This window comes from Bidens hawaiensis, unplaced genomic scaffold (assembly GCF_021521415.1).
Source record: "Bidens hawaiensis isolate Kalapana, Puna unplaced genomic scaffold, B.hawaiensis_p1.1 tig00022703_1, whole genome shotgun sequence".
NCBI lineage: Eukaryota > Viridiplantae > Streptophyta > Magnoliopsida > Asterales > Asteraceae > Bidens > Bidens hawaiensis.
The window spans coordinates 214049-229875 of NW_027493552.1; the positions used below are offsets into that span (position 1 = coordinate 214049).

The 15827-nt window shown below is 33.5% G+C and overlaps 3 protein-coding genes across 3 annotated transcripts; 1 reads left to right on the forward strand and 2 right to left on the reverse strand.

Annotated features, from left to right (window-relative positions):
- Window positions 1-1234: 1234 nt before the first annotated feature.
- Window positions 1235-3002, reverse strand: LOC143566156 (pumilio homolog 12-like; the record flags this gene model as incomplete). Its single annotated transcript, XM_077052923.1, has 4 exons — window positions 1235-1433; window positions 1556-1814; window positions 1914-2077; window positions 2844-3002. Coding segments are annotated over 4 exons (702 nt in total), but the record flags the coding sequence as incomplete, so codon positions are not given.
- Window positions 2821-4123, reverse strand: LOC143566155 (uncharacterized). The gene has a single exon (XM_077052922.1). It carries the CDS (start codon window positions 3913-3915, stop codon window positions 3046-3048), a length of 870 nt encoding a protein of 289 aa, XP_076909037.1. The 5' UTR covers window positions 3916-4123; the 3' UTR covers window positions 2821-3045.
- Window positions 4124-7543: 3420 nt separating this feature from the next.
- LOC143566151 (uncharacterized) lies at window positions 7544-12195 on the forward strand. Its single transcript, XM_077052921.1, has 3 exons — window positions 7544-7588; window positions 10207-10918; window positions 11072-12195. Exons 1-3 carry the CDS (start codon window positions 7544-7546, stop codon window positions 12193-12195), a joined length of 1881 nt encoding a protein of 626 aa, XP_076909036.1.
- Window positions 12196-15827: the final 3632 nt, after the last annotated feature.

The following is a 15827-nucleotide window of genomic DNA, read 5'->3' on the forward strand; positions in this document are numbered from 1 at the left end:
ATCTCGATTATAAGACTTGTAAGAATGTTTATGTAATATAGACGTTTGAATGTATACTCATTGTCTTGTCCATACACAAACACGTACACGAACCACTTTCTATATAAAAACGTGCGAAAGACTATAACTAAAAATGGGTTTTGACTATAACAATTATGCTTAAATTCAAAGGTAGCTGGGAAAGCTAAGTTAGCAAGTCAAGAATGAAAGCTAGTAAGATGCTTGCCTCATTTGTTAAGTTTTAACCAATTTAATCCCAAGTGTTTGTATCATGAACAGATTTTGTTGGCATTACTCCATATATGGAAGATTCCTTTCAACTCATGATAGAAAAAAGGTCTTTTATAAGTTTTCGAATTATTTTATAAAGTTTGGATGTATTTACAAACGATTGTTGGTTTATATCACTTAAAACTAAGTTGATTCTTACGTGATCAATCAAAAGTCCTGAGACGACTCATTTACCCTTTACTTTGAACGCGCAAGGATTAGTGGATGACCTTGCTTAAAGTTGATTTTGAAACTGAAAGTTGACTCAATAGGTTTAGTTCAGCCCTTACACGCGTGATATATTGCTGAACCCTTTACCAATGTCGCTTTTGATGTGCACCAACTTTGCCTTTTTCCGGTGTTTGAACTATTGGTATCTTTTGATGTTGATATTCGCTTGTGTGCATAAACTAACATGTGAATATTTATAACTATCACGTGTCACATATTTTCGGTTTTTGTTATCGTGAACATATATTTTAATGGTATATTTCATACATTCATTAACAATACAATTTTACCAAATTTCAGAGACTCAAGATATACCACAAGCACACAAATAAATGACATAAACGAGTTACATTATATTCATGAGTTATTTGTAACCATAGCACTTTAAACAATTCAATGAAGAAACCTTAACACTTTGAAAACATTCCAATTTTGGACAAAAACTTTCTACTACAATGGTTAAATATTCATATTGTACCTAATTTGATATCATATACAACATAAAAGACTAGTAATAGTGCTTAACTGGCAAATTGTAAACGCATATCAAAAGAACAAAACAAAAATGATCAACATGACTATCAAGAAAACGAACATTAACCGGCAATCAAGGAAATAAACCATTAGTAAAGAGTATACAAGATGTCATAACTTCACCTACAAGATTGAACCAAAAGGAGTGTATACAGCTACAACATTATTCCACGTCTTTTAATCTTTAACACATTCACTACAAACACAAAATATATTATATGATTATGACACACACATTGATGACAACATCTAACCTTAGTTATTCACAACATCTTGGTCTAGATGGCCAAGATCCTCCTCTTTTCGAACCAAGACAGTATCTTTTTACCATAAAGATTGGTTCTCATAGATCCCATGTTGTCTGATATGAGGTCCAACAGACAATCGTACACGTACCCCTGTTTCAACATAATCAGTTTATTCACACTCTAAAAAGTGATTATTGATAAGTTTAACCGCAACGGTTTGCTAAAAAAATATAAGTTTGATAACAATATGAGGAAGAAAATAAACTACTAACCGTTGAAACTGTCAAAGCAGACTGAATAACAAAGTTTGCATAGGGGTCGATTAGAAGCAAAGCAGGATTTGAGCATGTGATCAACTCCATAACAATCTGCGCAGAAAGATCTTCGCCTGCTTCATTCAAGCATTTCTCGACAACATTACTAGCATACTTGTTGCATGAAAGAGATGCAAAGTTCCCTTGAAGCTGCCTCACAAGGCGTGCAGTAAACTCTGGTGCTTTCAATCCCAGCATGTGTTGAAGTACATAGTTTCTACACAATGTTTATAATATGGTTTTTGTATTAGAAAAGAACAAGGCATGTTATGATCATGTTATATTGTTTTACATATAAGGATTTAGAGACACGAACCCGTAAGGATGTTCAGCTAGAATTACTGCATTCCTCAAAATCTTACCAACCAAACGGTTTCTCACTTGCCCGTGAGAGTGCTCGATACACGCCTGCAGCACACAGCAGCCACTTCTATCGGTTGCAACTTCATAACATTTATCTGCTATTTCTTTCAGAATAGGCTGCCAAAGTGACATTGATAATATAAGTTGACAGATCTTAGTTCAAAAAATATTACTTTTTTATGCGAATTAGACATATAGAACACATTCAAGACTCATTTGATAAAATGGAAGATCAAAGTGTACTGTCAATGAGCCATATACACATTATGGACATCATGTAGAATTATTTGTTACATTTGTTATGTCAATTGCTTTGAGAATCGTATACAAATATCATATACTAGTAAGAACAAACAAACGTACTCAGTAAAATCTCACTCAATAGTAGGGTCTTGGAAGGGTGGGACAAGGGTACACCTTACCTCTATCCCGTAACATATCCCACTGAGACCCCTTACATTAAAAAAAACCACTTTTTATACCTTTCGGACATGTAATGTAAAGTAAACTAAACTAGATAAAATGAAATGTGACTAAGAGAATCAGCACAACAAGACATAAAACACTAATCACAACAAGGAAAAATAATCAAAAATGACCATCTTGACCAATGCGTTTGACAAAATAGCCAACTTTTAAAAAATGTCCAATCAACTAGTGTTTGATAAGTATCCCTTGACACAACAGATTTCAATCTGGAACAACAGACCCATTTTGACGCGCCAGATTGAAATCTGCAGCAGGGCGTGCCCTGTGAAAGCTTCTGGCAGGCTGAAACAATTTCTTAACTAATAACAAGACGCCAAATGATATATTGTCAAACTTATCGGTCTAAACAACCACTTTGACGATTTCCCTAATTATAATAACAGTAGTATGATACCTCAATAACATCATCAGGGAAATGAATCAAGCAATACTGAATAACATGGTGCCCATTCGGATCACTAGCCAGTCTAGCCGCACCAGGACGAAGAGCCGCAATAGCCAAAGTAATCTGATACGACTCTGTCAAATTCTCCAGCAACTTCTGCACCGCTCTTGTCCTACACAATCAACAATAACAACAACATCATATACAATCATCAAAACACAATAACCAAACATAGTACAACTGCATACCCATGTGGGTTCAAACAAACAAGAACCATTTCAAGAGGAGCCTCGGTCAAGGCCAACAGTATCCGAAACTTATGATCATCATTGCACACAGTAATCAGCTTCTGAATCAAATAGTTCCCAAACTGGTCCTTCATCAACTCGCTAATCGAGTCCAAAACCTCGTACAAAACAAGCTCAACCTCGTCGTCTGTCGGGTTCTCAAACTTCGCTTGCAACAGCCTACACCCACTTTGATCCTTAGCCAGCACACATATCTTACCCCTCAACTCCTTCAATGACAGTTGACTCAAAAACTGATTATTATTATTCTTAATATTAATATTATTATTATTATTATTATTGTTGTTGTTGTTGTTGTTTCGTGCTTTATTGTTTAGTAATACCAAATTAGACGGCTGGTCAAGGTCAAAGTCAAAGGTTTGGTCAAAGCCAGAAGAACGAACAACCTGATCTCTATTGCTGAGCCACAGAGGATAATCATAATCATAATGATGGAGGTGCGGGTCCACCGTAAGCTGGGTAGGGTGTCCCACACTGGAATATTGTTGTCGGTTGCTGACGTCACCGCTTCGGAACGGATGAACGGCACCGATCGGAGCAAACCCATCGCCGGCGTGGGTGAGATTCTGGCAACGGAAGGTGTTGTTGGACGACGAGAGGTTAAGTGAGGAGAACAGATTTGACACCGTTTCGTCAACATCGATCACCGAGTTTGGGAAACTTGACGGTGACTGATTATTCCGATCGAACTCAGCCAAAACGACGTCGTCGATCACCACCGGCGACATTGACGGAAACCCAGTTGCGTAATGAGGGTTCCGTTGAGGCTCCATGGGGGTTTTTAATATTATTATTTGGGTTTTAACTTTTAATAATAAGTTGAAGAAGAACTGGGGTTTGATCTGATTATTATTATTATTATTATTATTATTATTATTATTATTGTTGTTGTTATTGTTATGATGATGATGATGAATGAAGTGAGAATTGTAGAGAGAGAAAGTGAGAATTGTAGAGAGAGAAAGTGAGGTGGGTGTGTATATGAGTATGTAATTGCAATGCATGCAAATGAGGAAATATTTGTTCATGGAAAGATAACCCAATGACCATCCTCTCTTACCTTAAACCGGCAACTTTCCGTTACCGTTAGTTTATTAACTCTTATATTGTATAAGTCTTATTATTAATAATAATTTTGTATCACCACTTTTTATTATCACATATATTCACATCTAATATTAGTTTCTATTCATTTATAAAAAAGTAACTATTTTTTATGTTAGTAGTTTATCGCTGACGTGGAAGGAGAGAGAAGGGTTGTGATTCGTCGATTGACGGTTCGTTAAGAGTTGAGATAATTGGATGTGAGTGGGGGTATAGAATGATTGAGTAACATGTGAGGACTGCGGAGGATAGAGTACGGTTCACGGTTGTGGAGAGAAGTTAGCTAGGCCTGACGTGACTACGTTGCTGATGATTGGATAGAAGCGTATAAATGTATGGCTATATAACGTCACACATAAAAAGAAAGTACGTTATATGTAACACGGGCTTAAAGTTTTGAAATAAATACGGGTAATGTTGATATCACTGGAAGTTAAAGTTATTATAGTATATTTTAAGTTTATTCTTTTTACGTGTCTTTCTTACTACCAAACGCTAACTTACTTTTTATGTTTATTCTTTTTACGTTAATATTTGTCAATATAAATATAAATGTATAGATATTACCATATACATATAACTTTATATTCAGGGACGAAGCTTCCTTAGGGCCGGGGGTCCCCCCTCTCCCCCGGTTTTTTTTTTGCGTGGTAGTGTAAATCGACCATTTTTTCGTCCGAAAATTTGTATACGTAGTAAATGTACTCGGTTTATGCCGAAAATTTGAGACCGCCCCCCCTAGTTTATGTTTTTTATAATACATTTTGAGTCTTCCGGACGAACTCGCCCAAGCTTCGCCATTGTTTATATATATTTATAGTTTGTATATTTTTACCCTCATCCTTGGTACATGTGGGTTGTGGCATCTCATTTTGCTTCTCACAAAGATACCACGAAGCGTCACATGGTAAGTATCAAGTGAATTTTATTAGCGTAATTAAAACACTGTGTTAAAAGAGTTAGAATATCATATAAAAAAAAGTTAAAAACTTAACTCAAATAAGGCGCCAGGTTAAAATAATTTAAATATTATGTTGAAAAAGATTAAAACCCTTGCGGCAAATAAAACGTATGTTGAAAACTTGAAATAACTAAAACATCATATGAATTAAATTAAAACAAACCCCTAAGCACAAATAAAGTATCATGTTGAAATAATCAAAACAAAAACTACATTACGTCCCTTGCCATACTTAACCATATCTAACCATCCATAAAATAGTGAAATGCTTATGTTTCCCATATTTCGCCATCCATCAACCACATTCAAAATTTTTAAATAAAAAGTATAAGGTAAACAAAAACTACATTTCATTATAAAAAAAGCTTTAACTTTAAAATAAACAAAAAAAACAATACACATTTAGAAACTAAAATACCTCCGCTAAAAATACCTATTTGGCGGCATCACGTTCAGTTGCAATCCGATCAACTGTCCATAAGGCATTAAGTGCCTGAATGTAAAACTGAAAATCTATTTCTAGTTTGCTTTCTTCATATTATCATCCATGAACCGCATCTTCTCCACCATCTTTACTTGAGGCATTTTTGTACTCGTGTTCTACTTGCTAATTTGACTTATAGTGAATTCAAAAATTAATGTTTTGAAAGTCCGTCCTTTTTTTGAAAGACGATTTATTATTATAGAAACACTCCTAGCAAGAAGCTAGGACATAAAAAAAAGTTAAAAGTACAATAATAGATTATTACACTACCCAGTCCTAACAATTTTGCATTTTTTTTGTTCCTATGCGAATTGTAAATTATCACCAAATAACGTAAGCTTGTTTTGTCGAATGATATTTGAACTGTATCACTCCTGAATTTTATAGAATTCACGAGTGACATATATAATTAACCCAATCAAGTCATTTTTGTGCTTTTAAACTTTCAATGCTACCAACCAATCCTTCATTTCACCTGGACTACTCCCCGTCACCAAAGGAAGACCGAGCCACAACACAATAAGATACCAAATTCGACTTGCCATAGAGAATGTAGCAAAAACGTGGTCATTAATATCTTCGAACTCGTTACAAAACGAACAAAGCATGTTGGGATATCTATTCCTTTTCCCACCAAATTTACTAGGAGGACTAGGAAGTCTTTAAATTAACACCCACCATGCACATATATGACTTTTTTATGTATAAATTTAACCCAATTATTCTTTCAGTAATAATCTTCCTAATAACTTTAACCGAGAAATCGTCATATTCCCCAACTTACAAACCACATATCTGGATCTTCCCCATATCTGAATAAGGCTCTGTCTCATTCAGCAACAACATGAGTCTGAATGATTCAGACCTAAATTTAACTATTTAGATGTTTTTATGTCTAAAACCAAACAGTCTGAACTCTGAATGAATAAGATGTTATCATCTAAATGGTTTCATTCAGATGTAAACAAACCGCCCTTAATTTGATCCGATTTTCAAACTAAATAAATTGGTTGCTTTCTCTTCCTCCCCTGACCGGTCTTCATAAACTCCAAGAAATGCCATCTACTCGTTGTCTAACCAAACAATCTTTATTCATCTCTGAAAAATAAAAGTCAAGGAAACTACTCTGCCAACGGACCCCCCTGACCGGTACGACCTTACTCCTTAGAATTGTGAGATGGTGCCCTATGTTTCCGTTGCGGTCTTTCATGCTTTTCAAATCCTTCGTCTTGTAATTTGGTAAAGTGTGTATTCAACGAAGTTATGTAATCGTTTGAGTCATGTGTCCAGAGATCTCCAGAGATCCACATTCCTTTTGGGATTGAAATGGTGTTTGGTGAAACTAACCTTAATGCACTTGATATAAAAATAGATGGTACAAAATTTGGATTCATGTTAAATTGTCGCGAACCCACTAGTCAAATGTTGTTTAAACTTAGTAATGCTTGCATGGACCACTAACTGGTTTTGTTGGTACGGCTGAAAATGACACTAGTTTTAGATTGGCATTGAATTAAAAAAAGTTTTACAAAGATATTATTCTTCATACACTATAAGATATGAACTTAAGACTTTTATTGTAGATATATGAAAGTGTTTTGTCTTCTGATATAGATACAAAGAGTTTATAGCCTAAGTATTAAGGTGTATGATAATGTATCCATTTTTAAGTGGTGATGGTTTTAGTGTCTTTCAAGGTGTATGATAATGTGTTCCTCCCTAAGTACCAAGGGTTTTAGGCTTCTAGCAATGTTACAAACAAAGGTGTAAAATTAGAAGTAAATTAACAGTGTGCAATTTAACTAGGAGAAAGAAAAGCTGTATTAGGAAACTAGGAGATTCGCCATTTGAAATGGCTGATGTCAAGCACAACGTAGGCCCTGTCAGATCTTGTCTGGTGAGTTAGACGACTAACGGGTGTTCCATCATTTCAAATTGCGGATCACGAATATCTTATTCGTGTTCCGCCATTTGAAATGGCAGATGTCAACTTTTGTGATCCGCTAGTTTGACTGGTAGGTCACAATTCCCAACGTAGGCTACCTCTATAAGGAAGATGTATTTTGATGGACATCCGTAAATGACGGATGTGAATAGTGTACTTTCCAGGCTGATTTGACCACAAACTACATTTTCTTTTTATAAAAAGATAAAACGTTTTTTTTCTAACATTAAACACTATTTGAAATGGAATTTTGATAAAATATGTTTTTTCTCTTTTTATTAGTTTCGAAATATCATTATTTAAAAAATACAAAATTTAATATTAAAAAGTTTTTTTTATTACTAAAAACACTAACGTGTGTAATTTTAATATTTTGATGGTCATCCGTCATTTGAAATGGAAGATGTCATATCGACATCAGCAATGCAGATGTGAATAGTGTACTTTCCTGGCTGATTTGACAACACACTACATTTTCTTTTTAATATTAAATTTTGTATTTTTATAAATAATGATATTTCAAAAATTAATAAAAACTAAAAAGAAAAAACATATTTTATCATAATTACATATATTAGTGTTTAATGTTTAAAGATTAAATTTATTTTATTTTATCAAACTTTTTATTTTAATATTAAATTTTGTATTTTTTTAAATAATGATATTTTGAAAACAAATAAAAAGAAAAAAAACGTATTTTATCAAAATTTCATTTCAAATAGTGTTTAATGTTAAAAAAAACCTTTTATCTTTTTAAAAAAATTTATTAAGAAATAAGAAATAATAAAAAGTTAGCGTGTGGTCAAATCAATCTAAAGAACACTATTCATATCCGCCATTTGAAATGACGGATGTTAAGTTGGCATCTTCCATCTTAAATGGCGGATGTCCATCAAAATACGTCTTCCATAAAGGGGTAGCCTACGTTGGGAATTGTGACATGCTAGTCAAACTAGCGGATCACAAAAGTTGACATCCGTCATTTCAAATGGCGGAATACGAATAAAATATCATTTGAAATGGCGGAACACTTAGTATTCGTCCACCTCATCAGACAAGATTTGACAGGGCCTACGTTGTGCTTGACATCCGCCATTTTAAATGACGGATCTCCTAACTTTCTAATACAACTTTTCTCTCTCTTAGAACCATTTTATCTTTAAACTTCTTCCTATTTTTAAATTTTTTTTCGCAATTTAACGTATGTAATAATAAACTGTAATATAGAAAGATGTTAGTGTGTTTCTTTGTACTAGCCTTATAAACATTTCAATTTTTAAAACATTATACAAATCACTTTGAAAGCTTAAGTAAATATTTAAGCTACTGTTTTGACATATGTGCTTTGATTCATTTGACCATTTCAGCTTAAAAAAATTATATTTTTGACATTTCAACCTCAGACATTTGAACTTATAACCATTTCATCCCATGATACTAACTTTCTTTAATATTTTCCGTAAGTCTGGTCTGGGCAGGGGCGGATCTACGGTAGTAACGGGTGGTTTCGCGGAATCACCCGAGTTTCGAAATTATAGTGTATTTATATATAGAAAATAATAAAGGAACCACCCTATAAATTATACAGGAACCATCTTAAAAACATATAAAGTGCTTGCCCGGATGGTAGTTTGTGGGTTTTGTAACCCGGAGGTCGCAGGTTCTATTCCTGTTTTTTTGTTTTTGTTTTTTTTTTCTTACTAAGTTACCCTAACTGATGTTAGGGTTTTTTATAACAAACATAAGCAAACAACGCCTCTCTTCGCAAACAGGCAACACCAGTCGTCCACCGCCGTATATGACCACCGTAGGCCACTGACCACTGTCCACCGCCGTCCGCCGGCGCCAGCAGCCTCCCTCAGCCACTCCCGCTGCCCGCCTGCCTCGCACAACCCCTGACCAACCAGTCTATCAGTCTATCAGCCACTCACTCTATCAGTCTATCAGTCTATGATCTATCACTCTATCAGCTACTCAACCCGTCTTTGATCCCCGTCCTCCTGCCACTGCCTACTCTTACTCGGAGTCTCGAATCCTCCCACTTTGAAGGTAATAATTCATCGTTAAATGTTAATTGTTCATAATTGTTAAGTGTTAACTACTTATTTGTTAAGCTATTTGTTAAATTTAGTTTTAGTTTGTTAGATTATTGGTTTTAATTTGTTAGTTTGTTAGTTTTTGTTAGTTTCTTAGTTTTAAATTTGTTAGTTTGAAATTGTTGATTTGTAGGTATTTTGAATATGAAGAAATATTATCAAAGTGAACCATCGAACCTTGGATCATCATCTTCAAGTAGTAAACCATTAAAAATAAATTTGAATGATCTACCATGGGATCCTTCCGAAAGGCAACCAATTTCATCTTATCACCCAAGTCAAAAAGATGAAATTAGACGGGCATATCTACTTAGAGGTCCATGTCAACCAACCGGGCATGATTGTCCTCTAACAAATTTTAGTGGTAAATTAAGACGCTTTAATGAGGAATGGTACACTAGTGAATTTGGAAATTGGTTGGAATATAGTGTCAAAGTGGATAAAGTGTATTGTTTGCATTATTACTTGTTTAAGGAAAGTGGACAAAATGATGCATTTCTAAGTGAAGGATTGAGATGTTGGAATAGGTGTCGGGAGAAATTTAGCAATCATGTTGGAAAAATCAATAGTTTTCACAACAAAGCACGTAAAAAGGGGAAAGACTTACTTAACCAAGCTCAGTCTATACTTGTGGCCATTGATAAGGGAACAGATCTACATAAAAAACAATATAGAATCCGATTACATGCTTCGGCTAGACTTACCAAAGCATTGTTGAATGGTTCATTAGCTTTTCGTGGTCATGATGAGTCTGAAGAATCTCTTTACAGGGGAAATTTTATTGAGTTCTTAAAAGTGTTTGGAGAACTAAGTGAAGAAATTGGTAAGGTTATATTGGGTAATGCTCCCGGGAATAATCAAATGACGTCTCCATCAATCCAGAAAGAACTTTGTAATTGTTTTGCAGAAGAAGTATTAAAGAGGATATTTGAAGAACTTAATGATGATGTCTTTTCCATATTAGTTGATGAATCGAGAGATATTTCTAAAAAAGAACAAATGGCCGTGGTTTTAAGATATGTTGATAAATTAGGATTTGTGAATGAGCGATTTATTGGCCTTGTTCATGTTATGGAAACAACTGCGTTATCTCTAAAAGCTGCAATTGATGACCTATTTGCTCGCCACAAATTGAGTATTGGTAGGGTAAGAGGCCAAGGATATGACGGTGCAAGCAACATGTCCGGTGAGTTTAATGGTTTGAAAGCTTTAATTTTGAAAGAAAATTTTTCGGCATATTATGTTCATTGTTTTCCTCACCAACTTCAACTTGTTGTTGTGGGCCTTGCAACCAAACATTATGAGATTTACAGACTTTATAAAGAATTATCAAATTTAGTAAATGTTGTTGGTGGATCTTGTAAAAGAATAGATTTGTTAATAGAAAGTCAAAGAGAAAGTTTGGGATTGAATTCGGAAGTTGAAACCGGAAGTGGAAAGAATCAAGAATTGTCACTTGCAAGAGCTGGGGATACACGTTGGAGTTCTCATGAAAAAACAATTCTCCGTTTGCTTACTTTATATCCTTGTGTTATTGACGTGCTTGAATATATAGAAAAATCGGGAGAGTTTTCAAATTACCAAAATGAATCACGTGGGCTTCAAGAATTCATAAAAACTTTTAGTTTTGTATTTTATTTACATTTGATGAAATACATCTTGGGTGTTACTAACACATTGTGTCAAGCGCTTCAAAGAAAAGATCAAGATATGTTGAATGCAGTTAAGCTAGTTAAGTTAACTGATGAAGGCCTAAAAAGGTATCGACTTGAAGGTTTTGACTCACTTTTGGAAGATGTCACATCCTTTTGTGAAAAATATGAAATTGAAGTGGTTGATATGGAAGCCGAGTATGTTGACTCGAGATTTAAAAGAAAGAAGACCGGTATCACCAATCGTTATCATTATGTGGTTAATAATTTCAACACGGTTCTCGATATGCAAATTCAAGAGCTTGGAAGCCGCTTTAATGAGGTAGCCACTAAATTGCTTACTAATATGAGTTCTTTGAGCCCGTCTTGTAATTTTAGTGCCTTTAGTAAAGTAAACTTGATAAACTTGGCCGAGATGTATCCATGTGATTTTGATTTTGATAAAAAGGATAAGCTTGTATATGAACTTGGCCACTACATTACTAACGTGAAAGAAGATAAGCGGTTGGCCAACTTGAGTGGCTTAGGTGATCTTGCTAAAATGATGGTGAAAACAAGATTACACATTGATTATCCGTTAGTGTATCGTTTAATAAAGTTATCATTGGTTTTGCCGGTTGCAACGACAAGTGTTGAAAGATGTTTTTCTTCAATGAAGAATGTGAAAATGGATTTGCGTAATAGGATGGGTGATGAATACATGAACGATTCTTGCATTTGTTACATTGAAAGGGAATTCCTCCAACAAGTTTCGGTTGAAGAAGTAATGCAACGATTTCAAAAGATGAAGACTCGTAGGGAACAACTATAAGCATTTTTTTTTAATTCATAAAGACTATTGTATTGATATTATGTGTTTTTTAATTTCTAATGACGGTGTCTCTTTTATTATTTTTATCGTATTTTTATTATGTAATGAACTTTTCCCGAACAATCGAACCGACCCGAACCTCAAACCGACCCGGAATTTTATATACCCGACTCGGTGAAATTGAAACATATAAAAGTAGTGCACCACAAAAAAAAAAATTCCTGGATCTGCCACTGAGTCTGGGGGATATTATTCATCCTTCATACGTTTTATAGTAAAATAACTTTGATAAAGCAAGTGACACGTGGTTAGCGATTGCCATAGAATGACACAATGTGACACGATTTCCTTAAATTTGAACTTAAATCTCTCCAAATTTTAATGATTTTGATTGTTCGAATGCAAAATTTTTGATTTTTTTGCTTTCATTTCTCTGAACTTAAATTGTTGTTTGCATTAGTTCATATGTTAATTTATTGCTTTAACTATTGATAAACACATGCACATTGCAACCGGTTAACACTTAATAAATTTTAATTCAAAACATAGATAACAATAAACACATCCAACTATATAAAATGAAGATATGGGCATTGTGATGGGTTTTAGGCGTAGCTAAGCACGTAAAGAGAAGTGCATGAGGCTATAGTGGCTCGGTTTAGAATATAGAAACTTGAATTAAAAAAACATGTCACGAAGACACATTTGAAATTAAGAAAAAGTTTTTCGGTGTAAAAATGAGCGTTAAGAAACATAAAAACACATTTAGAAATAAAGTAAAATATATTGTATCTGCCTGATTCGATTTTCAACAAGTTTTACATCGAAACAGAAACTGGCTCAATTATAAAAGAGATTTATACCGAAATATAGATAAAAATACCATGTCATCTCACGTCGGGACGAAGACCAGCTCAGACTTGAACGAAATTTGTACCAAAACATAGAAAAAAATTAGCCGCATTGCGACAGTAGAGTTAAAATGAATTATAAATATCAAAACAATTAAAATAATTAAAGCAATTTACTTTGCATATTGTGCTAAAATACAATTATCAAAATGAAATTTAAAAAAATACAATTATTTATGTGATTGCCTTTCTTAAAAGTGTACTATATGTTATTATATTTCCATAATATTTCAAGTGAAAAACATGGCCCACAAATCCTCTAAAAAGCCATTTTTAAGATAATGAAAGTGTGTAATAGCCCTAAATTATCCATATTTCTAAAATAGCCTATATAATTTGAAATGAGACGAGACATTGTGAAAACATCTGACCAAATTTCTAAACCAATAGTATTTTGACACGTGTAAATATTTTATAAAAATCCGACCATATTTAGAAAATATTGAAGAAACTGTTTATAATTTCTCACTAAATCTTCTTAAAAGCAGTTTAGCCAGACAATTTTTAATGTTTCATATCTCATCCCTACAAATTCTAAAATCATGGAAAAACGTGTCTTTTAATCCCGTCTTCCAAAAATACATTTGAGATGAATTTGTATCATGAATAATCATTAACGCCTTGTTCTTGAGTTTTTTAACTAAGGAAAAAAAATGAAAGGAGGGGGGAAGATAAGAAAGGGAAGGGAAGGGAAGAAATTTTTTTTAATTAGGTGTGTTATTGAGTTGAAAGGAAATTAGAGGAAAGGAAATGATAACTATGTTATCCTTAGTAATCATCCCATTTTTGGGAGGATAACTTATTGGAAAAATACATTAATTTAATCCCTCCTAACTCCTCCTACTCCTTTCCTTTCCATCCTAAAAAAACTCAAGAACACCCATTTTTTAACTATTCTTAGTTTTTTTTCCTTTCTCTCCTTTAAAAAAACTCAAGAACAGGCCGTAAGTGTAAAATAACTTAAATACCCCTTGATTTAGTAGAAAAAAAAATTACCAGAGAGTCAGTGCCATAGACTGAATTGGTAATAAAATTCAATGTCAAATCATTAAAATGCCAAATGACTTCTTTAAATGAGTCAAATCACGTAGTCCAAATAATAATCTAGTCTTTATAACATTTCACCTCTTTCTAAAGCATATCGAATGCATTAAAGTTATTCGAACACCAACAGCATTTGTAAATGGTCTAACACGTCCTGATACAAAAGTGAAGGATTCATAGGCAACCGACACGTGTTTAAAATGTGTTTAACAAAGAAAAACCGTTAAAACTTGAGATTGATTAGTTATACATATCGTTAGTCAAACCAAAAAAATACTACATATGTCTAAAACACATATAGTTAGGTCAACAATTCATAAATCAGTGTCTTAAAAACGTAGACATGGAAGATGCAACATAGGGTGGTCACGCATGTTAACGCGTCAAGATGGGCAAGGGTTGAATTCAAGTTTTCCACAATTTTTTTTAACGTTTAAATAACTTATATTTATTATATATGAAAAGAATTATATTGTAGAAGCAATATATCTATAACGAACTACATGGTGTTTGTAGTCGGGTGTTTTTATGTTTAGTCTAGTCTCTTGCTAAGCTAGATGTTTATATTTCGTCAATAAATTGGTTGTTCAAACAAAAATTTATATGTATAAACTACATAAAAGCATTCTGAGTAACCTCCCGATCCCTATACATATAATTAACTAAAATTCATAATATCTTAATCTCTCTCTTATTTAAAAAAAAAACCTCACATCTTATCCTTCGTATGTATATATATTTTATATTGAATTAAATAATACTTACTTATTCTACTTTTATTGTCATTTTTTTTTTCTCCGACTCATTCTCTATATGTATCTATATAATTACATTAAAAATTACTATATTTTCTCTTTTATTTTTAATTTTATGCCTCTATCATTATCTTTTTACCTCCTTTACTCACACGCACAGAAATATTGAAAAACAATACATTGTGAATAGTGTATCCCCAAATTTAAACTTTCTCATATAACATATAATTTACAAAACTCGTTCACATAATTATAGAGCAAGCGCTGAGAATGCTCTAATGTTGGTTCCCACATAAGTTGGGGGAGAAATGAGAATAGGGTTCCTGATATAGATTAGAACATTAAAGTTTTTTTTTTCTTATTGATTTCTCCTATATTTTGGGTATGAGTATAACAATAAGGTCTGTGCTATATTGAAGGGGAAAAATACAATGAATATGACACTCATAACTTTTCTATCTTGAAAGTTGAAACTACTCATCCTTAGCTAAGGAAAAAAGAAATGTGTTCAGCTTCTAACAGTACTTCTAAAGCTGCAAACAAGTCAAGCCACGCTTGATTGCTTGGGCTTAGCTTAGCTTTGCATATATTGTTGTCAAGAAATTATCATATAAATTAACCAATGTTTAAGTCGGTGACACAAAAACAAAGTCATGTTTAGCAACATGTTTATTAGGTCTTGTTACTAATCTAACGGCCAAGTAAGTCATTGCCAGATCGGTGCGCCTGAATATAGCAACAAACATGAAACAAACCATTAAAAGCTGAACAAAGACCGGCCCTCATGTGTATGTGTTGCGTACAAGAGCTAGAAAATGTAAATCGGCTTGTAATAACTTTTTAGGCTCAACACATTATTTTTCAAATCGCATTTAGCTAGCTTTAGCTAAGTTATACTTGTATACATTCATCTATATTGAAT

Excerpts from the sequence above, each read along its gene's own strand:
- LOC143566155 (XM_077052922.1), bottom strand. The coding sequence starts at position 3,915 with ATGGAGCCTCAACGGAACCCTCATTACGCAACTGGGTTTCCGTCAATG.
- LOC143566151 (XM_077052921.1), top strand. The coding sequence starts at position 7,544 with ATGGCTGATGTCAAGCACAACGTAGGCCCTGTCAGATCTTGTCTG. Across the intron at positions 7,589-10,206 it reads GCCCTGTCAGATCTTGTCTG|GAAAGTGGACAAAATGATGC; the intron begins GTGAGTTAGACG and ends TACTTGTTTAAG. Across the intron at positions 10,919-11,071 it reads CGGTGCAAGCAACATGTCCG|TAAATGTTGTTGGTGGATCT; the intron begins GTGAGTTTAATG and ends TATCAAATTTAG.